We start from the raw sequence: 26,617 nt of genomic DNA, 5'->3' as shown, positions 1-26,617 counted from the left end.
CACGAAGCTTCCTTTACTGTGGAAGTGCTATGTGGCGTCGGTTACAATCTCCCTGCCAAATTCCTCCACAAGGAGTTTTGCTCCCCTGTCTCTTTGCTCAGAAAATGGAGACATTTTATTTCACCTGTGAAATCAGAAGCTGCTTTTGATCATTTTTTGCCTTTGTTCTACAACATAACACATTGCTCCGGCACACCCAACTGTATTATAGTCCATGATCTTTCTCCTGAACATTTCTACTAATGACTTTCAGGAGGAGAGAGTTTTTACAGCAACATGGCACTTCATATAATTTCATGTTTGCAAAAACTGCCAAAGAAGACAGCGCTGGTTATTATCAAGAGACCCAGCCTTGTTACTTTGCGAAATATTTTTTTTTCTGTGGTGGAAAAGGTTTGCAGAAACATCTGTTTGAATCCTAAAGTGAAAAATGGATTGCAAGGCAAAGGTTAAATTAGAAGTGATAGCAACAGATGGGTGTATATCTTAGTCCTGGTTTATATCAATCCTGCAGGTTTTTAGAGAAAGGAACATACAAGCGTTGTGTTTACGTGTGAGTACATTTCACTCCATAATTACTTCTTTTATCTGTCTTTTCCTTTGTCCGGTATTGTGTTCCAATATCAGGCAGCAGTTGGGGAAACAAAAGGAATTGTGGAATTGATAACTCACAACTCCTTTTGTTCTTTAAATCAGACTGACCGTTCTACCCACCCACCCCTTCTTATTTTTTTATAGGAGGAATAAAATCCAGATTTCCCATATGTTTAGGTTGGTGAGAATCACATTTTAGCTTGCCTTTCATTTTTGTGAAACATAGGTGGCATAGATCTTGCTTTGGGTATCTATATTTTTGGAAGGGGAGTTGATTGATGACATGCCAACAAGTTGTTACCAGCTGTTAGTGGCCACATAATCACGGGTGTCAAACGCGATCATGTCACGTGACGTATCGTGACTTTTTTGCCTTTGTGGAGCTGGGATGGCCATGGCCTGCATCATAAGGTTCCACCACAAAACCGCGTTCGACTAAAGCGTGCTTGACGAAACCGCGTAGCTGACGTCATCACAGTGCAACAACAGCACGGAGAAAAAGCACGCTGTAAATGCTAAAGCTAAAATTAACCCCTAAACCTAAACCTAACCCCCCTAAACCTAATCCTAAACCTAACCCTAACCCTAACCCTTAACCTAACCCTAAACCTAACCCTAAACCTAACCCTTAACCTAACCCTAACCCTTAACCTAACCCTAACCCTAACCCTAACCCTAACCCTTAACCTAACCCTAAACCTAACCCTAACCCTTAACCTAACCCTAAACCTAACCCTAAACCTAACCCTTACCTTAACTTGAATCGGCTTGCTTTTAAAGCGCTATTTAAAGCGCCCTTTTTTCGCCGCGGTCGCTGATGTCACCCTGCTGATGACATCAGTGACATGGTTTAATCGGGCACGCTTTAGTGGAGCGCAGTTTCATTGTGCCATGGCATCATAACACATCTGGCCTACGGGCTGCCAATTTCACAGGGAATAGATGTTCTCCCTGATGACCGATGCCTAACCTGGTCCTTCAGCTCTTCTGATTGTGCATTCGTTGCTACTGTAACTGAATGCAAGTAGATTATGAACCAACCGGATGTTTTCTTTGGATGCCTCTTAAGATGCTGTCATGGCCGAATGCACAGGTATGTTTGAAGCCTAATTTGAGATACGACTCTAAAAGCCAAGGTGAGCAACACTGTCAGACGCTTCCAAACATTCTGCCACTGAGAGCCTGAGTGGTAGGTTCTAAACTAGCATTCATATAACATTGTAGGAAAGATCACATTATTGCAAGCTCGTCTAAAATGCCGTGCATCTTGAATTTCAGGAAATACCACATTATGCTATGAAGTTAATTGCATAGTTGTAAGGGAAATCTTTGAAGATCTGTGCTGGGGAATGCAGGTGAGAAAAGTCAAGTGTCTATGTGTGTGAAGGTACACGTAGCCCTCGACTTACAATGGTTCATTTAGTGCCCATTCAAAGTTACGACGCTGAAAAAAGAGACTTATGACTGATTTTCACGCTTATGATCATTGCAACCTCCCCAGGGTCACACGATCAGAATTCAGATGTTTGGCAACTGACCCATACTTATGACGGTTGCAGTGTCCCGGGGTCATGGGATCCCCTTTTGCAAGCTTCTGACAAGCAAAATCAATGGGGGAAGCCAGAGTCACTTAACGACTGGGTTACTAATGCAACAACTGCAGTGATTCACTTAGTAACTGTGGCAAGAAAGGTCGTAAAATTGGGGCAAAACTCACTTAAATACTGTCTCGCTTAGCAACAGAAATGTTGGGCTCCATTGTGGTCATAAATCGAGGGCTACCTATATAACTAAATCTGTGGACATTGACTTTGGCCTAGTCTAGGCTTCCCATCCTGTCTAAAACTTAAAATTTCAAAGATTATTTTTTTAAAAAATGGAAATACTGCAAAGCACCATTCTGTAGAATCACACCTATTTTCCAGACAGTTATTGCACCCTCCCCCATATTACCAGGATAAGAAAACCAATAAGGTGGATTATTATTATAGTCTAAAACTTTATTTGGAAATATGACCAGTTATCCAGGAAAAAGGAAAGCTGGCCTGGGACCTTTAGAAGGAGCAGTTTTGTCTTCTGATAAATGAGTATTTTGTAACAGGCCACCCAAGTTGTTCCTCATCCCCATCCATTTTGTGTCAGCACCTACAATGTGCTGTCAGCCAATCATGTCTCTCAACTCCAAAAGTTGCCTTTTTTATGTCTCAGTTCAGTGTCAGAAGAAGATTTTTTTCTCTCTGATTTTTCATTGGAAAGAGGGACAGGGAAGCTGCAGCACAGTGAAGGATGTGAGGGAGACCAGCATTAATAAACATATGCTTCAGCACCCTAGCTGATGTTGTGTATTCAGCAGAAGTATATTTAGTCAAAGGGTGTGGTAAAATTGACAATCTGCTTAAAATAACACAGGCTAATCCAAATGAGACTTGTTAAACCCATTGGTGTGACCCAGTAAAGTTTCAACCTGCAGAATTACCATCTTCATTTGCTTTTTATTACTGGAGTTACACTAATGCCCTTGGCAATCTGCACCCACTGAATGTCCTATTTTGTAGCTAAATGATCCACCAGTTAATTGCAAATCAATGCAGCATTAAAATCTTCCTTGGGGCATGCATGTGTAGTTTGCAACACTTACCACTGTAGTTTCAACTTCCAATGTAGTTCAAAATGACTCTTCATCCCATTGAAGTTCATTAAAAAAAAAAAAACCTTTCAGAAACTGTCAAGTACATTTGGTCTTTTTATCATCTCTGGTAGGCTCTTTGAATCACAAGAATCCAAAAGGCTTCTGGGGAATGAATATAGCGGGCACAAATATTAGAACTTTTGATATGAAACTGGAATTGTTTTTATTGGGAATACCTACAAAGAATTATGACAAAAAACCACAATATTTAATTAGACAAATACAATTATACATATACAATGGTAGCGAGAATAACATGTGCACAAAATTGGAATAATAATAATATACCAACAGAGGGGAATGTTATAATGAAAGTGTTAGTGTGTGCAGAGATGGACAAATTTACAAAAGAAATAAAAGAAGAAGAAATAGAATAGTGGTGGGTTTCAAAAATTGTTCGAACCTACTCTGTGGGTGTGGCCTCCTTTGTGGGAGTGGCTTGCTGCCCATGTGACCGGATATGAAGATGCCGATGACACTTGTCAGAACCACCTTAAATTACCTCACACACAGCACTGGCATGCATAAGAATATGATGTAAATTTGTTTTTTAAAAGGCATCTTTGGTTTGTGTTAAAACAACTTCAACACACGCAATGTTCTGACTGCACCACAAACGCAGTAGTCATTCTTACCTTTCACAGAGGCACTGAGTTTTATAAATATGAGCATGATAGTGTAGAATAATCATATCCAAGGACCAATGGTGGGTTTCAAAAAAATTGGGAACCTCTTCTGTAGGTGTGGCCTGCTTTCCGGGTCCACTGGTGGAACCTCTTCTAACCAATTCGGTAGATTTGACGAACCGGTTCTACCAAATAGGTGCAAACTGGTAGGAACCCACCTCTGAAACACAATATTATATATACGGTACGGAACGAGTGGTACAAATGGCTAGAGGACAGGTGTAAAGCTTAAGGAAAGACTAAATGAAGAATACACAGGAGTTAGAAATTAACAATGAATAGATAGAAATGAACAAACTTGTATAAATGGAAAGAAGGATTGTAAATTAAGCACTGTATATAATAGTATCTTATGTATGGACAAAGAGAAACTGAAATAAGGGGGGAGAAGTACATTTACAATGGATGTATACCGAGGTGGAAATGTACAGAAGGAAATTGCAAAGAAGGAAGAACTTTTTTTCATAGCACATGTGACTTTGGGTTGAAGATACCTAAAGAGCTCTTGAAGCAATTGGTGGTGCTACTTATAGGAAAGATCAGGGGTTCCTGAGCATCACCCTAGTGAGTTAGCCCTCCTGGTATTCCTCTAGTAAGAAGAATAGTTAGTATCTGTCATCCTTCTGAGATTGCCACCATATTTACCAACATAAATTCTAGATGGAACAATAAAATAATTTATTTCTTTTATCATATGCTTATCTAATCTAAGGTATCCACCCTGTTATAAAGCTTATTTCTTTGTAAAGAATTTAGTCTTCCTTTCAGACACCTGTTTGGTTTGAGAAGGAACTGTATATCCCTATCCCTGTTTGTAGATCTCAAATAATTTTGTGGTTTTCTGATGAACTCGGGAAAAGCATCATTGAAGGATGGTAAACAGTGAACCCAATTGAAGATAGGTAAAAACCTTTCTTAAGGTTTTTGGGCAATAAAAGCAGAATTTTCGATTTCTGATGATTAGCTGTGACTCACAATTTAGATTAGCAAGAAGGCAGGAAATCCACCGATTCTAGCTAATATAAATCGTATGTCACAACTGATTGTTGGAAATACCGGTTCTAATGGGTAGACAAGATCAATGCATTAGGGCAGTTTTGTAGATTTGATCTGCAACCAGAAATAGAAACAGAGTCCATTATGAAGTAAATATGTTTGTGACTCTCATTGTTTTTCCTGTCCTTTCTTATCCATTGAAAGTTTTGAATACTCACAGATAAACATAATTCATTTATTCTTCATTTCCACCTATTACTGTACATTCAGTACACTTGGATTTTTTCTTTCATTCCCTTATTTCATTATGCATGTTTGGCTAATGTTTCCGTACAGTAGTTGAGGAACACAGCTAAAAACATTTTTTAAATTCTTCCTGCAAGTTGTGCGAGCTCTGAAATCAAAGGTTTCTTGCTTCTGGTACCACACACATTTATCTTTATTTTTGCTTCGCTTAACTGAGTGAACAGATATCACTTGCAAGGCAGAATCTGCTTTGCTATAGTGTACTGATTAATGAGTTATCATGGAAAATCTTCTGAAGCATTGACCTAGGATGAGGTAATTTTTCTACAAAGCAATGATAAGATCTTGGGTGTCACTAAGGCCAACGAACTGACCATTATGTGCAACAGCAGCAGATGGGTTGATTGAGAGTTGTCTGGAATATCATATTTTTCAGAGTAGCAATAGCAATTAGACTTATATACCACTTCATAGGGCTTTCAGCCCTCTCTAAGCAGTTTACAGAGTCAGCTTATTGCCCCCACAGTCTGGGTCCTCATTTTACCCACCTCGGAAGGATGGAAGGCTGAGTCAACCCTGAGCCAGTGAGATTTGAACCGCCGAATTGCAGATAACAGTCAGCTGGAGTGGCTGCAGTACAGCACTTTAACCACTGTGCCACCTCGGCGCAGTATAAGGTGGACCAGGGTATAAGATGTACCAAGGTTTTGAAGAGGCAATTTTTTTAAAAAAAAAAAGTTTTTGTACTCTGCAAACCTCTCAAAACGGCCAGTTTTTCGTGAAAATGGGCCCATTTCCCCACCCCAAAGGGCATGAATAGCCCTTAGAAGGCTTGTAGAATGCTGGGGGGGGGGGGGCAAAATGAGAAAAAAATGGCTTGTTTTTTGAAACAAAAAGGGCATGGATAGCCTTTAGGAAGCTCATAGAGTGCTCCTGGGGACTGGGGAGGGGGCAAAATTGAGCAAAAAAAAGCCCATTTTTTGCTCATTTCTGCCCTTCCCAGCCCCCAGGAGCTCTCTGAAAGCCTCCTACAAGCTATGCATGGCCATTTTTGCAAAGGGGTGGGTGGGTTTCGGGAGGCAAAAAATGCTGTATTCAGTGTATAAGGCACACCCAGATTTTCACCTCTTTTTTGAAGAAAAATGTGTGTCTTATACTCTGAAAAATATGGTAATTATTGTTTATTTTGCTGATGCAGTAGAGCTTCTTAACGGGTTGTAGAATAGAATAACAGAGTTGGAAGGGACCTTGGAGATCTTCTAGTCCAACCCCCTGCTAAGGCAGGGAACCCTATGCCATTGCAGACAAATGGTTGTCCAATCTCTTCTTTAAAACTTCCAGTGTTGAAGCATTCACAAGTTGTTCCACTGGCTAATTGTTAGGAAATGTCTTCTTATTTCTAGGTCGCTTCTCTCCTTGATTAGTTTCCTTCCATTGCTCCTTGTCCTGCCCTCAGGACAACTATCATAAATACATGCTGGTTGCCAAGCACCCGAACTTTGATCATGTGACTATAGAAATGCTACAATAGTTGTAAATGTGAGGACCGGTTGGTTATAAGTCACTTTTTTCTGTACTGTCGTAACTTCGAATGGTCATAAAATGAATGTCCATGAGTTGAGAACTCTGTATATAAGAAACCCTGCCAGTATTCAAACAGACTGCGTCCTCAAATATTAACTGGCATTCAAACCAAGTTCTGCCCTTTTGCTGAGTTTTCCAGATTCATATTTCTCATACAATGGCAACTTCGAAAGATCAAACAAAGAACTGTAATCACACATTTACCATTTTGGAAAAAAATATATCCTAAAAAAAATAAATAGCAATAGCAGCCTTACTTTTGCAGACAGTTTTGAAAGAGAAGGCTGTCAATTATTTGGTAATGTAATGTTCATTTTCCCCTACGGCTGTCATTGAAAAGGGCAGGCTTTATTAATGGACCAGTGACGATATGGTAGATTTGGGTAATTCAAATTCTTTGCTTAGGCCAAACATCATACTTGGTAAGAGAATGAAACATGGACACTCTGTTCGTTTAGACCTTTTCAGTTTACAGTCAGTCCATTAAAGATGCAGGCAGCTATGATTAATAGTGCATCTTTCCTGTTGTGATGGAGAATTGCTGTTTTCTTGTTTGCACTTGTAGTGGATGCAAGAGTGAGTGTTGGCCTGGACAATGCAGCTGTTTCTTCCCAGAAAACAATGGAGATCAGCTCCAACTCCGAGGCCAGTGGAAATAATCTCGGGAAAGAAGCCAAACCTCTTCCACCAGCTGCCAAATCTCGTTTTGCCTTTGCATTTTCACGGTCTGTACCAGGACGTACTGAAGCGCAGGCGACAAATTCATCCCTTGGATCAGCTCAACTTGATGTCAGCTCAGAGGCGGCTCAGGCAAACAAAGCGTTGAGTGAAAACGGGGAGCTTTCGGTCGCAGCTGCCACAGAGAAAGCTTCTGATAAAAACCTAAGTGAAGCATCCCCTAGTGAAATTGAACTCTCAGCACCAGCTAAAGAGGAGGATGTCCCTTTACCGAAATCCAAAGAGTTAACCTTTTTGGACAAGCTCTTCAAATTGGAAAAAGGAAAACCTAAGAGCAGGCAACAGGAGCAAAATCAACAGGAGGTGACTGACAGCTGTCCAGGTGTAGGCATCTCCTCAGAAGAACCTGCAGGATTAAAGAGCACCCCGGATCATGAATCGCAGGGAAAGGCAAGTATAGAAATTGGAACTGGGTGGGATAATTCAAACCGCAGAAATCAGAAATAGAATTCAAAAATATCCTAACGGTTTAAGAGAATTGATCTTAAAATAGCAAAAAAGAAAAGAAAAGAAAAAGTAGAAACCAATACAAAAATTCTTTATTCAGGTAACAGAAAAATACCTGCCCAAGTCCAAGATGGATGTGGGAGGAAAAGGGTTCCTGGCTTGGTTTTTTAAAAATGTGAACAAGATCTTGGGATTGTACTTGATTACAAACTGAATACTAACATTTGTATAATATAGATGCAGTAAAAACAAGGGCAGTTTTAAACTACATCAAGTGAAGGGTAATTTGCAAATACCAGAAAGTAATACTTCTAAGTTCTTTTTTTTTTTTTTTGAGTACTGAGCCTAGTTATGCGCATTACAGTTTAGGAATTCAAAAAAACTTTTTTAAACAAAGTTATAATTATTATTATTATTATTGTACAATTGTATCACAGCAGCCAGTTGTTTCACCGGATTTGGCATTGATTATTAGTCGGGCCCCACCCAGGGGCCTAGGACGTCCTAACGTATTTTCGTAATATGCGTGCAGATCCAAGCAGTGCGGCTTTTTGCATTTGACTGATGGTGATTGTGTCAATTTTTAACTGTTTAAAATGTAATTCCAGTGCTTTTGCAATAGCACCCAGTGTGCCAATTACCACTGGAATTACCACTGCTGGTTTGTGCCATAGTCGTTGAATTTCAATTTTTAAGTCCTGGTATTTTGATATTTTTTCATGTTTCTTCTCAGCGACCCTACTATCACCTGGTATTGCAATGTGTATGATTGTAACCTTGTTTTTCTCAACCAGTATGATGTCTTTATTATTATTATTATTATTAATAATAATAATAATAGTTGTTGTTATTATTATTGTTGTTGTTATTATTAAATTTATATTGCTGCCTATTTGCCCATGGTGACTCAAGTTGGTTACAGAATATAAAAACCACATCTAAAAACAGTAAAACTGATTAAAAAATCAAATAAATTAATGTAATAAAATCACCCCCCCCCACCTCCTGCCCCAGCGACAGTTGATCACATGAGCCATTTAATGGGCTCCATCCCTCTCTAGGTTCCCCGGGCCCGCTGGCAGAACCAGGTCTTCAGCACCTTCTGGAAGAGTATTAGAGTGAGGGGCCATTCTAATCTCTGGGGGAGTGATGTTCCAGAGAGAGGGAGCCACCATGGAGAAGGCCCTTCTTCTGGGTCCCACCAGGTGTATCTCCCTCAGGGATGGTACCCACAACATCCCCCGCTCTAATGGGTTGGGTAGATATGACCATCAAGTTTAAAGAAGAACAGTGAGAATGATCAGAAGATGAGCAATTAAGCCTTATGAGGAGAGATTGAAGGTCCTGGGATTATTCAGCCTTCAGAAAAGAAGGTTATAGGAGTCACCATAGCATCTTTCAAATATTCGAAAGGATATCTACCTACAGAAGGTAAAAATTTCTATTCTGCATTGTCAAATAATGGATTTCTGTTTTTGGGAAATTGGTTTTCAATGATAATTATATATTTTTAAAATTTTTCCTGACAGTTATACAACAGTGGAATCAGTTACTCACAGATATGGCTTTCTTCCCTAGAAGCACACACTGAGTATACGTTTTGTTTCTGACTACATTTGTGAAGAGTTCTGAGGGAACTCAGAGTAGTGAGGAGGAACAATGCTTGAGGAAGAGTAATAAATAAGACCAGCCCTGTCATTAGGCACAGTGATTAGTTCAGTCATTTCTAGAAAAAGTAAAATATGGAATCCTAGCTGCTTCAGTAAGATTTAAGGTAAAGGTTCCCCTCGCGCATATGTGCTAGTCAATCCTGACTCTAGGGGGCAGTGCTCATCTCTGTTTCAAAGCCAAAGAGCCAGTGCTGTCCGAAGACGTCTCTGTGGTCCTGTGGCTGGCATGACTAAATGCCAATTTTTCTACTGCATTTTTACATGCTTTCGAACTGCTAGGTTGGCAGAAGCTGGAGAAGTAATTGGAGCTCACCCTGTTTCATGGCACTAGGGATTCAAACCGCTGAAATGCTGACCTTTTGATTGACAAGCTCAGCGTCTTAGCCACTGAGCCATTGCGTTCCCCTCAGTAAGATTTAGTGAGTTACAAATACGGGTTTTTTTTAAAGAAATATTCTAATTATGCCCTACTTTATATATATGCCCTACTTTATATATATATATGAAGCATAAATAATGAGCATAAATAATGTTGTAGAAGAAATGATTATCCTGTGAATTAAATATTTGTCATCTTACATGATTGCATTCATACATCATGGTAAGAAAAAAAAGTTTACATCATCAGTTAGACAAAAAAAGTGAGCCCAGCTAATTGTGGCTTGTTCAGCTAACCATGACTTGGTACAAAGTAGGAGCCTAGTTTATGTATCTTAGTTCATTTTGTTGGTTTCAATGGTAGGTTCCTAGGTTGAGGTGAAGATCCTATAGGATGATCCTGGACATTGCAGAAGATTCAGTCTTCTGTCCTTTATCACTGAGACTGTAACTCTCCAAACCTTATTCTCATAATGCTCCATTGTAGTTTCTACATCATTGAATTGTTTCCAAAATAGCTTAGCAAAATTCTAGCAATGTCATCAGCTTCCTGCTCCTTGCCTCTTCTTTTCTCATAACCAGTTCTTCTGACTCTTGCAACTTCATCCTTTTCCGTTCTCTCAATCTGGCTAAATTACCTGTGACAAAAATGTCATTTGCATTCTTAAGGAATTCTCACAGAGGACAAATAAGCCTTCCTTGAAGTTCAATTTTCATTAGGAGAGGACGGCATCTTAAGAGGCAGTGTTTCTCAACCTTGACAACTGGAAGATGGCGGACTTCAACTCCCAGAACAGAGCTGGCTGGGGAATTCTGGGAGTTGAAGTCCACCCATCTTCAAGTCTGCCAAGGTTGAGAAACACTATGCTAAACATTCTGAAGCACTGAGAATCCTTGTTTGTGCAAAGCTTGGAAAATATTGCAAACTTTTGTGCCTGGAAAGATTGCTGCACAAGCCACAATAAGAAGAATGGGATCTCAAGGTTCTGTGCTGCTCTTATTTCAAAGCAGCAGGTTGTAGCATAGACATGTTCAGATAGCCTGAAGTTGATCTTCCATGATGATGATGATGAGGAGGAGGAGATATTCTTCAAATCTGTGTTTTGTTAGGCTTTATATTTAGATGAAGAAGCCTGATGGAAAAGCCACACGTCATATAATAATGGCACGAAGCCCTAATTTTATAGACTGCATATTTGTACAGAAAATCAAAATATTAGATAGAATTCTAATTGCCTGGATTTTGTTCTGGGCACCGATCACTGTTTAAGTAAGCCAAGGCTTATAGCCTGTGAGGAGAAAATTTATTATATTAATCACATCAAAGCTTTTTTTCCCCACATGCCAACAAACAAGCAGCACCACTGGCAAGAGGAAAGGAGGGAGACGTTCCCATTTTAGGGCAGAGTCCCGAAAATAGACAGACATTCTGTGTTTGGTTGAAACACGGCTTTCTTTTCAAGCATCACAAAACTACATTCAGGAAGCTGCACAATTCAAACAAGGGCAGGATTCACGGCCTGGATAGAGCAGTTACTATTCAGGCCAAGGTAAATGGATCGCTTGGACTATTAGCCACAGCCCTGTGAATGTGAATGCGGTCTTGGCAGAAAGGATCATTTTCATAAATCCCCTTGTCTATATCTTAGGAGACTAGGATTTGTACCAGGGTAGGAGAGGATAAAACAGTCAGAATGGCAGGTGAGAGTGCATGATCAAAACCTTGCCCTTTTTTTTACATGCATAAGTGTTCTTCCACCCCCACCCCCCAAAAAAGGCTGGGTTTAAATTGCAAAGTTGTAGCCACCAACTTGACTTTTTGTTGAGGGTTTCCTTGATTTATACTAACTTTATGATTGTAAAATATGGGAGAGAGAGAGGGAGGGAGGGACGGAGGGAGAGAGATGGACATTGACTGAAACACTGAGCAACTAACTCTTATAGAAGCATTTAACTCCTTGCATACTAATCTAAAAAGAAATCCTGTATCTTCAGGGGTGGGCTTCAAAATTTTTAGCAAGGGGCTCTGCCCGGTTGCTGGGTGGGTGTGGCCATGGTGGGCATGGCCTAGTTGGCCTCCTGCACCACGGTGGGGGGGAAGGGCATTTGTGCCCTCCCCGGGCTCTGTAGGCTTTCCTTGAGCCTCCAGGAGGGCAAAAATTGCCTCCCCAGGCTCCGGAGGACCTCTGGAGGCCAGAAACAGGGCCGTTTCAGGATTCCTGAACTTCCTGTAAGCCCATTTTTTTTTGCCCTCCTCAAGCCTCCGTTCGTGCCCTGCACTTACCTGCATCCAAAATGGGCCATGTGGGAGGGATGGGGTGGGCGTGGCCAGCCAGATGGGGATTCCCCAAACTGCACAGAATCTTAGCTAGAGGTTCTCCTGAATTCCTGCAAACCCCCGGGTGCCCACCCCTGTTTTTTTTTTAATGAAATTAAAGGACTTTTGTTACACCATAATTCCATGCATGCAACATTGTACATATAAGAAGAATCTCTGTCCACAGCCCACTTCCATCCCACTGAATTGTATGTTCCCTTTGTAATGGTATGTGACTCATTCTTTATGTTAAAGGGAAGACATGGAGGGAAAGATCTCCATGGAGTAGAATAAGCTACACAATGTAGTTCTGAATATCTTTCTAAATAAATTCCTATTGCTTTGGTTTTATGAGGTCTCTCCCACCCAGCCAAGTATTGCATAAAGAATTGTATTGTATGAGTGAAAAATGCAAACATCGAATAATCCATAGATAATAAGATTTTAAAAAGCCACCATGTAATTAAAAAAAACAAAAACCGAGTGCTATTGAAAAAGAAAGTTGCAAGACACAAAGTGCACTCTACTACCAAAAAATAGCTACCGCATATGACAATGCATTTACAAAGTGGCTTCTAGTGGGATCTAAATGAGAAAGAATCTTGCTAAAAACTTGCAAAGCCAAACTCCAATATTATCCTGTGCATACTTCAACAAGCACTAACATGAATTAGCATATAGAATAACAGAGTTGGGAAGGGACTTTGGAGGTCTTCTAATCCAACCCCTTGCTTGGGCAGGAAACCCTACACTACTTCAGACAAATGGTTATCCAATATCTTCTTAAAAACTTCCAGTGTTGGATCATTCACAACTTCTGGAGACAAGTTGTTCCATTGATTAATTGTTCTAACTGTCAGGAAATCCCTCCTTAGTTATAGGTTGCTTCTCTCCTTGATTAGCTTCCACCCATTGCTTCTTATCCTGCCCTCAGGTGCTTTGGAGAATAGCTTGACTCCCTCTTCTTTGTGGCAGCCGGAAGTGGGATTTGAGGATTCTCTGAACTGCACAGAATCTTAGCTAGAGGTTCTCCCAAACCCCTGCGAACCTCCAGCAGCCCACCCCTGGGCATCAGGCTAGAAAAAGGGCAGCTGGGTGACATTGAGTTAGTCACTCATTCTCAGTCCTAGGAAGGAGCAATGGCAAGCCATTTCTGAAAAACCTGACAAGAATACAGGTAATCCTCAATTTATGACCACAACTGGGTCCCAAATTTCTATTGCTAAGAAGAATTTTGTTAAGTGAATTTTGCCCCATTTCATGGTATTTCTCGCCACAGTTGTTAAGTGAATCACCGCAGATCTTAAGTTAGTAACACAGTTGTTCAGTGCATTTGGCCTCCCCATGAACTTTGCTTGTCAGAAGGTCACAAAAGATGATCACATGACCCTGTGACACTGCAACCATCATAAATAATGCCAGATTCCAAGCATCTGAATTTTGATACCGTGACTGTGAGATACTGCAGCCATCTTAAGTATGAAAAATGGTCATAAGTCACCTTTTTCAGTGCCATTGTAGCTTTGAATGGTCACTAAACAAATCATTGTAAGTTTAGCACCATTTGTATTATAGGAATAGATCAAAGTAACCTCTGAGAATTGGATATGATTGAATGGAAGAGACAAAACATACTTTCATTGTGTTTTTAAGACTTTATCTCTGCATATTGTAATTCTTTTCCTCCACTAGTTTTCTTGATTATTTTTAACCAAAGAAAGTGGGATATGCATTTGTTAAAATCTAAGCAGCCTAGGACTTGTCCATCTAAAGAATGTGGTCTAAATCTATCCAGTTTTTTAAACTTTTAGAAACTTTTCTACAGTAAATTAGCACAGCAGAAAAACAATTTTTGTAATCCTGTGTTTTTTCTCCCTTCCTTTCGCTGTCTATGTGTATGCATGTGTATGAGAGGGTGTTATAACTAGACAATGATGCTGCTTTCATCATTTGTAAAATGTTGGCAAGTATGAAATTAATTAGGAATTGTTGAGCTCGTATGCAACAAAAGAGAAGAGAGTAGGTGGGCAGAGAGCAGCTGTCAAAACTGAACTTTTGTGAGTGTCCATTTCTGAGTGTATTTTACTTTGTTCATCTATACAAAGTAGAAGAAAACATGTTTATTTGCTTCAAACATCAGTATCTCTAGCGTTGTTGAAAAGCAAGGTGGAATAAATGAGAACAATGAGGTAGACATACACAAATATTCAAACGCGCATACAAAGACCATTCATACACTTGTTAACAAATAGTTATTGTGCTACGTTCAGTTTCCCGAGAGAGGAAGATTACCATACAATACAAAAAATACACTGACCAATTAAAAACTTCATACTCTAATTATGTCTGTGTAAACCTGTACTCAATTTGGATTCTTGATAGAGTTAGAATACAGTTGAGCAATTTTGCTATATGAAGTTATGCTTTCATTGATCTTGCCTGAAAGGGCACTTGCCTGTAGGAGAAGAACCAGGATATGGGGCAGAGTTAAAAGAAGGAATGGACTAGAATCCCTGTATAGCCACAAATGGCAATGAGGGCTGCTGACCCTTATCTAACCAGGTGTTGAGAAGATTCCTTTGCATTTGGCTTGTAGCAAGAAATCTGCTTAATTGCACTTTATGTGTAGATCTGGTCTTTCAGGCCTGACACTTACCTTGTTTTCAGCCATGTCCAGTGATGGGATTCAAAATATTTTACCGCCGGTTCTGTGGGCGTGGCTTGGTGGGCATGGCAGGGGAAGGATACTGTAAAATCTCCATTCCCACCCCTCTCCAGGGGAAGGTTACTACAAAATCCCCATTTCCTCCCAATCAACTGGGGCTTGGGAGACAGAGAATGGATGGGGGGCAGGATCAGTCAGAGGTGACATTTACCGGTTCTCTGAACTACTCAAAATTTCTGCTACCGCTTCTCCAGAACTGGTCAGAACCTGCTGAATACCACCTCTGGCCATGTCATATAACTGACTCATATTCAGCTTGGGTAAAGCTGCAGTTCCAAGATCTTTTCACATATCCTATTTCAAGCCAGGTATCCTCTCTGCTGAGCCAGTTTGGTGTAATGGTTAAAGCCCAGACTAGAAATTAGGAGACCATGAATTCTGTTCCTACATTAGACACAAGGCCAGCTGGACCAGCCACTCTTGCTCAGCAACTAGGAAAGAGGTAAGGGAAAACCAATTCTGAAATCTTGTCAAGAAAATTACAATAATTAGTCCAGTTGCCAAAAGTCAATACTGACTTGAAGACATGAAAAGACAAAGAAAAACCTCTCTTCTATTTTCTATTTGTTTTATTTTCCCTATTCTGGTATTATTTCAGACCATTTTTGACCTATCATGATTGTTTTGAATTTATTTTTGCTCCTTAGTCTCTTCGTTACCCCAGAGACTATCATTGGTCTTCACTATATAAGGCACTTTTGTGGTTTTTTACTATTTGGTTCAAACTCAAAGGCTTGAACAATATTTTTTTTTCCAAAAAATCCTTACAGTTGTAGAAATTATTATTTTTGTAATGTAAACTATCACCAAGAGAACATTTCCATGCTGCATCAGTGTTAAAGTTCTAGCTAGGTTTAAGCAAATGCTAAGCAAATCAAATTTTATAAACTGAGCTTTCAAAAAAAACCAAAACCCTATAGTGTGGTACTATATAATCCTCAGAATTCAGAGTTCAGAATCTTGTGGAGTTTAGTATTTAATATTCAGTTGCTTGGAATGAGGATCCGTGTTTGGTCATATGCAACCCTGTTTCTTGCATTTGTTGTTCTCTGTGAGTCAGAACAATGTCCCTCCAACTTCAGTGGCAAACGTGCATATTTTCGACACTGACTACATAAACGACCAATTGTTCTGGATATGTAGGCTGAAGAAATATGGATGGAATTATGACTCTCTTTTGTAGAGCAACATGATACGAGTGGCAGACAGATTACTTTTACAAATCTGTTTGGCATTCAATAAGTTGGGATCTGAAAGAAACATGCTTTCTTTTGATGCAGGATTTAATAGATGAACACAACCAAACCACTCTGCCACAGGATATAGCAGTTTCCAATTGCTTGGCCTCTGAGGATCTTGCCCAAGAAGAGAGGAAGACAGACAACACTAACACAGCAACTAGGACAGATAATAACATCATGAGCTTCTTCAAAACGCTGGTAAGATGCTATCATTTTGATTTTCCCTATCTAACTGAGATGAATTGTTACACAAATTTGCTATCAATCGTTTCCTTCCTTCCTTCCTTCCTTCCTTCCTTCCTTCCTTCCTTCCTTCCTTCCTTCCTTCTTTGAAAATTTAAAGGGGGCAATAGCAGCAGCAGAAAAGTGACTGTCACGAAGATTGAATGTGAAATCATGTATGGAAGATGAGAAGAGAGAGTGGGCGGCTGTACTTGCTAGACAATGTGAAAAGCAAAACTTCTGTTTCAGAAGAAGTAATGAACTTGTAGAATGATTTTCCCCAGACTGGCACCCAACAGTTATATGGGACTGGGATTCCCTAGCTTTCAGGAAAGGTCATCTTCGCCAGAAATCTTTGGTGTTACAGTGTGAAACTGAGGAAGGCTATAATAGAAGAATGCAACGTTAACTGAGTTTGAAAGATTGTGGGTTTTATTCATTAATTTGCAAGATCAAGTCAAAATTATCAGATATATTCTGATGGAGGTTTAAGGGTTTTTACACTGTGGAGTGTTTATATTGTAAGCCACCCAGAGTGTGTAAGTTGGGTAGCCATTTAAATGTGATAAACAAACTAACAAATAAATAAATTTACTTTCTCAAGAACAGGATTTGTAATTGGACACAATGAAAAATTGCAGTATCTATGAAATAATAAGAAAATCTGCACTAAGACTTTTGTTCAAAGATAATGTGATTTAAATTCAATCTGTACAGATTCTAAACAGCATAAAGACACTTTTAACGTTCAAAAATCACATGAATTCAGAACAAGCTTCTTTTGGGGAGGGGTATTCCCTTTTGCATACGCCTTAAGTAGTTTGGGAACAGAATACAAGAAAATAAAATAACTGCTGGAAGAAATCAAAATTTAATCAAGACTGGTAATATTTTTTTCCAATAGTGGTTAACCAGAAGATAATAGCTGGGATTACATATCCTGCTAAGCATGGCTGCTAACTATTAATGTGGGTTCTTTGTTTTCTCTCCCTTTCATTGCAAGCAGGACAATAGTTAACAAAATGTGTATAACTGCATTGATGTGGTGGAATGTAGTCTGGAATCCCAGGAGGGAGGGGTTGCTTCCAAGAGGTCAAAGAGGTTGCACAGCTTGAAGAATTTGGTAGGCAGGAAGAGAGTTAAGGCTGCCACTCCCTAGCAGTTTACAGAGTATATCCATTTTGTACATACAGTTGCTTTTAGGTGGTAAAGGTGAATAACAATAAACAAAACTACTCAGAAGTAGCTTTATATGTCATTCTTGGTTCTTGAGCCTTATGAATGACTTGTGAAACCAAAAAACATGAATGAATTTATTCCTCGCAAGCAGCAGTTGTTCTGCCATCTAGTGTTGATGACTTTTTTGTGGGGAAGAAAAAAAGACCTTTCCGATTTCTTTTCTGATTTAGTGTCTGTCCAATTTGATTATTTGAGGCTGAAATGTAACTTTAGCAGATTGTGATGTTTGTTTCGCAAATAAATTGGAAACGTCTTTGTTTTATTCTATATCTCTGTATTTTAAAGCAATGTCCTCCTAATTCCCTTTGCTTTTCAATCAAAGACAATGATAAAATTTGGAATAGTTTTTAAAACTGCATATTTCAAGAATGATTTTTTCTCTTGAAAGGTTTCACCAAGCAAAGCTGATTCCAAGTGTGATACTGAGGATAAAGTGAGTGTCTTTCTCCTTGCAAATTCAACATTTGTGGGTTTTCAGGGGGGGGGGGCGGAGGGGAGAGGTTACCTACCTAGGTATTTCAGGATTGATTCATACACACATCTCATCCTAAATGGGAAAGCACTGCGTCTGATATGAAGTTGGGTGATTTTAAAGTCTATATGTGATTTAATTTACATTATTTTACTTATTGCATTTCACTTATTGAATCTACTCTTATGATGTTCAGAACTGCATATATGATCCTCATTTATTTTACCTTCAGAATTGCCTTATTTTTCTTGGAGGCCATACTGGACAAGGGGAGGCTGCTAATTTGAGGAAAGCTATTTTAAATTATATCAGACAAGGAGCTGAGTTCAATTCTCATTAAGCATGATGCTCGTGATGGCTAGGTTCACTCATCTCTTTCATGTTGGCTTCCATTGTTGTAAGAATGGAGTCTCTTGTGGTTTATTTCTATACCCAGAGAGGTTTTTGGTAAGGCTGTGGCCTCATCTACTAAAACTTGTGTCTTTTTGATTGTTTGTAACCTCCAATTTGACAAAACTCATTTTACATTTACATTTAATCAGTGTAGCTCCAGGGGACTAATTAACAGTATGTGCCCGAAATCAAAAACTCATGAGACTTATGGGACTGAAACTTGGCAAAGTTGTGGCCACTTCAGTGTTATCATACCACTGCACTGCTGTGGTCCACTATGGTCATGTGATTGTCATTTCCAACATTCCCTGCCAGCTTCCTACAAGGAAGGTCAATGAGGAAGATGGCAGGAACCACTCCCACTGCTTTTTGGCCAATGGTCATTCTGTTTTTCTATTTAAATAAGGAAATACCTCTGAAACAATGACCCAACAGGTCACAAGTTGCTAGTTTAATACCATATTGTGCATGAAGATGGTGGTTCTACAGGTACATCTGGCATCAACCAGCAAAACTTTGAGATTAAGGGTACAACAGGATGAAGCAATCAGTTTGAAAGTCAAACCTGCCCCCCCAATTGGAGGCCTCTTTCCCCATTCATTATCTCAGCCTTTGCACTCTCTCTTTCTCTCCCTCCCTCCCTCCCTCCCTCCCTCTCTCTCTCTCTCTCTCTGATTTTTAATGACCCCATAATCCCTTGCATCTGGGTGGAGTAGGGGCAAATGAATGGAGTTGAGTATTTACTGGCCAGATGCCCTTCCTGTCACCAATGCAGAGTTCGCAGAAGATATATTCTCATTGTAGCCAGAGAGAGAAATATCTTCCTCTACCTAGCCTCCTGATTGTGATGTGAGTGCTCCACCTCTAGGCCACCGCACCACTCCCTTTCCAATATCTCAGTGTTGCAATAAAAATTAAATGGAAGAACAGGGTAGTGTGTAGGTTGTGAGTTTCTGGGGAAATATGGTTTCATTTAACAATTTATTGATCTGATACGCCACCCAGATTTCAACAACTCTTGGTTTCTATTTTGCTGGAAATTCACAGCTGATCTTTTTCATAATATTTTTGTCTTCTGCCAAAGCTATGTAATTACAAAAGTAAAGGCAAAAAGTGTGCAACGTATATCCAGCAGTGTTATAAATTTTGGGATGAATGCAGCCTCATTGAAAAGCCCCAATGAAGAAAATCTTCAAACCTTACTATAAAGTCTACAATAGGCCAGGCTCAAGTCAAATATTTGAAGCCATAATCAAAAATACCCTGTCTCTTTTATGAAGAAATTCTCAAAGAGGATCTTATGCTCTATAAGCAGGATTGTGTACATTGAGGCCATTTTTCAAATAACCTGCTCTCTATTTCACTGTTAGGACCAACACTGTGAATTCTTTATAAGACCTTCATGCTTAAGTAAAATTGTCCTTCCCTGGGTTTTTGTTGGTTTTTGTTGCAATATAACTGTGATGGCAAACCTTTTCGGCACCAAGTGACAAAAAGGGAGTGCGCCTGCTCGTCTGGGACACAACCTGGAAAAGGAGCTGCCTAAGGGGTGTGTGCATGCCGGAAAATGAACTTCTGATTTCCGGTGCACATTTGTGCTGGCCAGGTAGTCTTCCGGTTATTGGCGTGCATGCACATGTGACGATTAGCTAGCTGGCAAGTGTGCTCACACTGGAAAAAAGAAGACCACTCTTCCAGTTTCTGGCACTGCCACATGAACAAAGGCCAGCTGATCATCACACGTGCATGCATGCCAAAAAACCCGGAAGAGGTACTGGCAACGCCGCACATGCCAGGCGACATGGCTCCATGTGCCACTTTGGGCATGCGTGCCATAGGTTAACCATCACACCAATATAGAGTCATTAGAGAATTCCAGATATCCATAAAAGGTTATAATGAAAACATGGTGGTGCCCCATTAGTTTATTATATATCCTCAGAAACTAACCACAAATTATCCAAGGTGTGCCCTGGAGTTCAGTGGTAGATATGTGTGGGTTCCTTGCTAGATAAATGTATGCTCAAATAATATATTGTTGCAAATACAGGTAGACCTCGACTTACAACAGTTCATTTAGTGGCCCTTACAATGGCGCTGAAAAAAGTGACTGTTTTTTGCACTCAAGACCTTTGTAGTATCCCCATGATAATTATTCATGTGATCAAAATTCAGATTTTCTCAACTGACTCATACTTATGACCATTGCTGTGTCCCAAAGTCATGTTTGGCAACCTTTGGACAAGCAAAATCAATGGGGAAGCCAGATTCACTTAGCAGCTGTGTTACTACTTATCAACTGTGGTAATTCACTTAACGACTGTGGCAAGAAAGGTCCTAAAATGAGGCAAAATTCACAGCACAAAGTTCTCTCTTAACAATAGAAATATTGGGCTCAATTGGGGTTGTGAGTCGAGGGTTACTTGTAAGGGGGGGGGAATGCAATGTTACATAGTACCTAACAAAATGTAGAATTCTCTTCAGTGAAGTGAGATTTGTGGATATGAGTATTGAGTTTTATAAAGACGTTGTGCATTAACGATTGCTGATGCCTGTGATGGGCAAAAAGAAAATAGCGCATGCAATGAAAATTCAACTTTGATTGATGTCACACAAAGGGATCTCAAACAGGCCATGGTGGGCAGCTTGCTGAGAAGACGGCGACTGATTCCCTTGCCAAAAGCACCAAGAAAAAGAAGCCAGACAGCCCCCGATTAGGACATAGTACATTTAGCAAACTGTTTAGACATAAGGTTGGTATGGGAGAGTAACACGGAGCTCTAGAACCCTGAATAACCACAGATAACTTTTAAATCTTCTTATCCTGAATGCAAGCACGCAGCAGCTAAAGTTACTGAAAAACAAAGCTTGAGTTGGACATTGTTTAGAATGGTTGCTGGCTTTGGCAAAGAAAAAATTGGGCAACAGGGAAGTATCATCACAATTCTGAATATTTAACTCTCCATTAATATCTGTGAATTCAGGGTTCAGTGGAAGGAACTGAAACCCACTGACTGCATATTCATTGCTATTTTCTGTGTCTTGTTATTGAGCCTTTCTCACTAACAAAACCTGTGTCACCCTAACTGGAAAGCAATTCCATGCTGCCATTACTTTCACTCCACGAAACGATTTGAAGCTGAACTGTGTGGCTGTCTTTCCTTCTCTTTGAAATGTTGAAAACAAAACATGAAATTCAGTGCCCTCCCCCAACCTGTCAATCATCCAATAATCCCCCCCCCCCCTTTTCACCCATCATCACAGAAGAGGAAGGCAGGCAGGCAGGCAGGAAGGCTCAAGTACCTTTGTTTTTCAATCTTGTTAGTCCTGGATTGAAGAAAAGGAAACTAAATTCCTTCCATATGAAAAAATTGTTAGGTCCAGTTAATTCAAGCTCCTTTATAAAAAGGAGCTACACTGATCATAGAACAAGAGCTGATTTTAGGAAATCTTAACACAACTTGCCCTAATCTGGCAACATTTAATGTGCTGTAAGCACAACTCCTTGAATTCCGGCATCACCATGGCACCAATACCATGAAGGCTGCTTTGTAAGATGAAAACATGAAGGATTGCCTTGGCATAGATTCTTACGGTATTTCCTGGGAAATGAGTTTTCCTTGCTCAGCGCTGCTGAGTTTCTCTGGACTCAAAAGCAAGCACAGTTGGAGCTATTTGGTCCTCGGATGGGACACCATCACAAAACCCAAGACAACAGGCTATAATGCACACATCAAAACATATTCTTGGGGTTCCTTCTTGGGGAGGGAACGGTGGCACCGGTTTTGTATGGTTGCCAAGAGGAGTTGCAAAACCAACAAACTCGTATTAGTTTCACAAGACAGTGTCCATATAGTTACCACAAGGCCATCTCTACTCAATGGTGTAGAGTACTTGAATTGGTGCATTCTCTTCATCAAAGATACTGCATAACCTGAAAATAATGCATACAGATTTGCTTCAGATACTCTCACCTCCTCCTAAGCCTTCTTTTTTTCAGGATTACATCATAACACTAATTTGAACCCCAAAACAGTGACATTGCCTAATCTCAAACACTAATATTGATATAAGTGTTTCCTTTTGATTGCTGATATGGTGAAATCATTGTAAGTTCAGATCACGCAGATTCAGAAGAACATCAGAACAAAGACTCAACTGGCCGAACATAATGTCCCATTCATTACCAGTCTCCTGCTGGTAAGGAGAGCCATACTGTCTCTTCAATTGGAGATATTTAACCATCAGGATGACGGGACACTGATTGCTGTATTGTTCATGAATTCCTCCCTTTTGAAGCTTTCCCATTTTGACATTTATCATTCCTCTTTGTGATCCCAAATTGCAAAACTTAACTGTGTTAGCCTATCCCGATTAAACCCGTCTGGATATCAGCTACCAAAATTCTCAGCAATAGCCTAGCTAAGCTGGAATTCTGGAGATGCATTCGGTCAGAGCAGAAGAAGCTTCTTGGATAAGGAGCGAAACGTCTTCAAAGAAAAAACAGAAAGTCCAGTTGCCCCTTGGAAAAAAAGCACCTTTGGGACAACCATGACTTGGATGACTGAGAACATCTATAGCAGTGTTTCTCAACCGTGTCAACTTGAAGATGTCTGGACTTCAACTCCCAGAATTCCCCAGCCAGCATTCGCAGCATTCGAATGCTGGCTGGGGAATTCTGGGAGTTGAAGTCCAGACATCTTCAAGTTGACAAGGTTGAGAAACACTGATCTATAGACAGTTCTGGTGATGGAAGGACGTATATATCTGCAGGTCATCTACACTGGGAAAGGATTCATTATATGAAATCCTCTCATTTTTCTAACTTGTCTTTCCAATCTTTTGGCTGCATAAGATTACAGAAGAAAAAACTTTTTTAAGGAACTTTCTCCACTCCTCATTCCGAGATGATTTTAGTTTAGCAACATCATGTTTTCAGTTTTATACTCCAGTTCGTCCCCTGGGGCATTTCAGGAGACACAGCTCAACATTTCAGAACGTTAAGAGAAATGCTGAAAATATACCCAGCAAACTCTTCTTTATAATGGCTTCACCATGTCAAACCCAGTGCAGTGCCTGGATCCCTCCATCCTTAAATATCCTTATAGCCACTTCTATTCTTAGAGAATGAAAATGCCCACATGATTTCTCTCTGTGTTTGTGTGTTTTACATTGTTTTAGGCAAAAAAAGATGCTCCACAGACAGCAAATACCAAGGTGAGTAATAATACAGACAACTCTGAGTTTTCTATTTGCGTACAGTATTACTATAGTTTTTGATCGCCCATATTGATGTCTACGTTATTTTCGTACCCTGTCTCATGTAATCCTCTAGTGCAGGGGTCTCCAACCTTGGCAACTTTAAGACTTGTGGACATCAACTCTCAGAGTTCCTCAGCCAGAAAAGCTGGCTGAGGAACACTGAGAGTTGAAGTCTACAAGTCTTAAAGTTCTCACGGTTGGAGACCCCCTACTCTAATGGATAAAGATGAATGTGTGAGGGTGCTGGAATAAAAGATGCCAGTATGCCATGTTTTTCTGAGGTTCTTTTGTCTTCTACTTTTTCCATTGATGGTCTTGGAACTTCATCTTCTCTGGAACAATTTATTTATTTATTTATTTTGTTTCTAGCCAACCGAACAGCCTGTCCCCGTTGTCCCTGTTACAAAACCGGAAACAAATGTGCCTCCAGCTCAGGAAAGTCCAGCAGTGAAGCCAATTGTGAAACCTCCAGAAGCTCCAGTACCACCACCACCCCCAGCAGTTGTGGTTGTCACCAATGAAGCTCCCAAGGAGATGACCAAGGAAAGATCTTCTTCTACACCCACACCCCTAAGTAAATTCTTTTGGAAAAAGGTATGATTGGATTCTAGAGTCACTCCTTTGGAAGTTGCAATTATTATTGTTAGTGCATTTATTTGCAACCCTAGGTTTTTGGCACAACTTATACAAAGCTGGTTCTACATCCATTCAATTCAAACCCCCCAAAATTAACAGTACTGTCAACAGGTGCTCTTCTGTGTTCTGGCACATGCATGTGCACTGGCCACTAGACTTCATGCATGCAGGAGTGCCGGAAACTGGAACAGCAGTTGCCCCATGCACATGCGTGGACTGGCCAGATGCATTTCTGGGTTCCGGCACTCCCACACACGTGAAGAGCAGTTTGCCGGTGCACATGTGCATGCCGGAACCCAGAAGAGCAGCTGGCCATGGCACACATGTCCAGAGAGAGAGAGCTGTGTTTGCTACTTCTGGCACGCATGCCACAGGTTCGCCATCACTGTAATAAGTAATGGATCAGAGATCTTCCACCTATAAATGATCACAAATGTATAAATTGTGTGCAATTGTTAATCCCTTATAGATAATATTTCAACCAAAGAGGCTGTTGGCATTGTCTGAAAACAAAGTTCTGTGATAGAGTTTGTAAATAAGATAATATAAGAACAATTAACTTGATTAGTAGTTTTGTTGTTGTTGTTTTCCTATTTTATTTGTCAATTGATGTTTGGTTACTTTCCATGAGTTGCTGGGTATATTTTTTCCAACTACATTTTTATTTAAACAAAGGTGCATTTTCAAGAAAGATAATAGATGCTTTTTATGCAATTCCAGCCAGGAAGCCATCACATTTCCAGGAGTTACCTAAGCAGGCTGCTCATGTATTATTTCCACTATGATTCAGTGTGATGGCAGATTAGATAATGAGGAAAAGCTGGATTTGACATAAATTCAGTGTAGCCTGGAGGAACTGTGTCACAAGTGCAATATACCCCATTGCTGTTGTTCTCTTGAGGAATCAATCAATCAGGATAGAGTGGGAAGGGACCTTGTGGCCTTCTAGTTCAGCCCACTGCTCAAGCAGGAGAACCTATCAGAGATGAAGTCACAGAGATATTTGAGAACAGTGTATGTACAGCAACATCTAAGTCATGGGCATCATAACACCAGCATCTATGCCCCATCCTGCCAGTGCTACAGCTCACCATGAATGGATTTCGAGTCAAGCATGAATTCAAAGCAAATGAATATCTCTCTTTTTCTTTGATCACAAAGGTCCCTCCCTGGATATAACTGTATCTCTAGTGACATTAAAACCTCTGAGTGAACATTACGAGACAGGAAAAAATAAATGCAATATTCCCAAGAGAATCCCATACACAATTTTTAAAAAAAATTAAATCGTGACAGGAGCCTTCTGTTTAACAGAGCATGTGTTCAGCTTTGGGGGGAAAAAATAAAAAATTCTAAATGGTATATGGATGGAGTTACTGTGAGAAATATTAGAGATATAGCTGCTTAAGTGATAGTATGAGAAAGAAGCTGGTTCTTTTTTAAAAATTAAAGCTTTGCTTTCAGTGGGATCATATTTTAATGTGATAATATATTTTCATTATTAGCATTTGATATAATCTTGGATTATATTTGACATTGTGGTTTCTTCTGTCATCAGATGGTATTACAGGATTATTACAGTGCACTGAGTATAAAAGAATAAAAACAGACTTTAGCAACAGACACAATGATAACATAATGAGATAATTATCGTGAGTTAATTATAACGAGTGATAAGTCTTCCGGTTTTCTTTAAAATCGCTAATTTGTTAAATTATAATTTAAATTAAAATGCTTCTATTAACTACCACTTTTCTCAACCAGTTTTAATTAGGATTATTTCTATTTTTTTAATTAACAAAATTACCAGCTAAATTTCTGTTGATAACTCTTAAATGAAAAGGTGGAAGAACATCATAGAATCTAGCACTGATGATGTTACTTAGTTTGAGTAATGAAATGTCTGCAAAAAAAACAGTCAAGCTCAGAAAGCATCAAAGACCCTCATTTCAATCCTGAGTTATAAATATTCTCCTTTATTGGTAACACAATTACCTCATACCCCCATCTCACAGGTACTTAAATTAATCCTCAATATGGACTGCGGTGGCTCAGTGGCTAAGACGTTGAGCTTGTCGATCA

The 26,617-nt window shown here is 39.8% G+C and overlaps 1 protein-coding gene across 5 annotated transcripts in view; it reads left to right on the top strand.

Annotated features, from left to right (window-relative positions):
• Positions 1 to 26,617, top strand: part of BCAS1 (brain enriched myelin associated protein 1) — a 59,248-nt gene that overhangs the window by 18,290 nt on the left and 14,341 nt on the right. For 3 of the 5 annotated variants that reach the window (XM_087720477.1, XM_087720474.1, XM_087720473.1), the window contains exons 4-9: positions 7,361 to 7,923; positions 16,351 to 16,509; positions 18,161 to 18,205; positions 21,256 to 21,390; positions 23,819 to 23,854; positions 24,269 to 24,493. In XM_087720477.1, coding sequence (XP_087576603.1) covers positions 7,361 to 7,923; positions 16,351 to 16,509; positions 18,161 to 18,205; positions 21,256 to 21,390; positions 23,819 to 23,854; positions 24,269 to 24,493 — 1,163 coding nt within the window. The remainder of the gene's footprint in view (positions 1 to 7,360; positions 7,924 to 16,350; positions 16,510 to 18,160; positions 18,206 to 21,255; positions 21,391 to 23,818; positions 23,855 to 24,268; positions 24,494 to 26,617) is intronic. The other 2 variants (XM_087720475.1, XM_087720476.1) reach the window with 2 other exon arrangements.

Source organism: Thamnophis sirtalis, unplaced genomic scaffold (assembly GCF_051295495.1).
Source record: "Thamnophis sirtalis isolate CommonGarterSnake01/CBP01778 unplaced genomic scaffold, rThaSir2_p1.2 scaffold_7, whole genome shotgun sequence".
Taxonomy (NCBI): Eukaryota; Metazoa; Chordata; class Lepidosauria; order Squamata; family Natricidae; genus Thamnophis; species Thamnophis sirtalis.
This window is presented reverse-complemented; position numbering and strand designations above follow the sequence as displayed.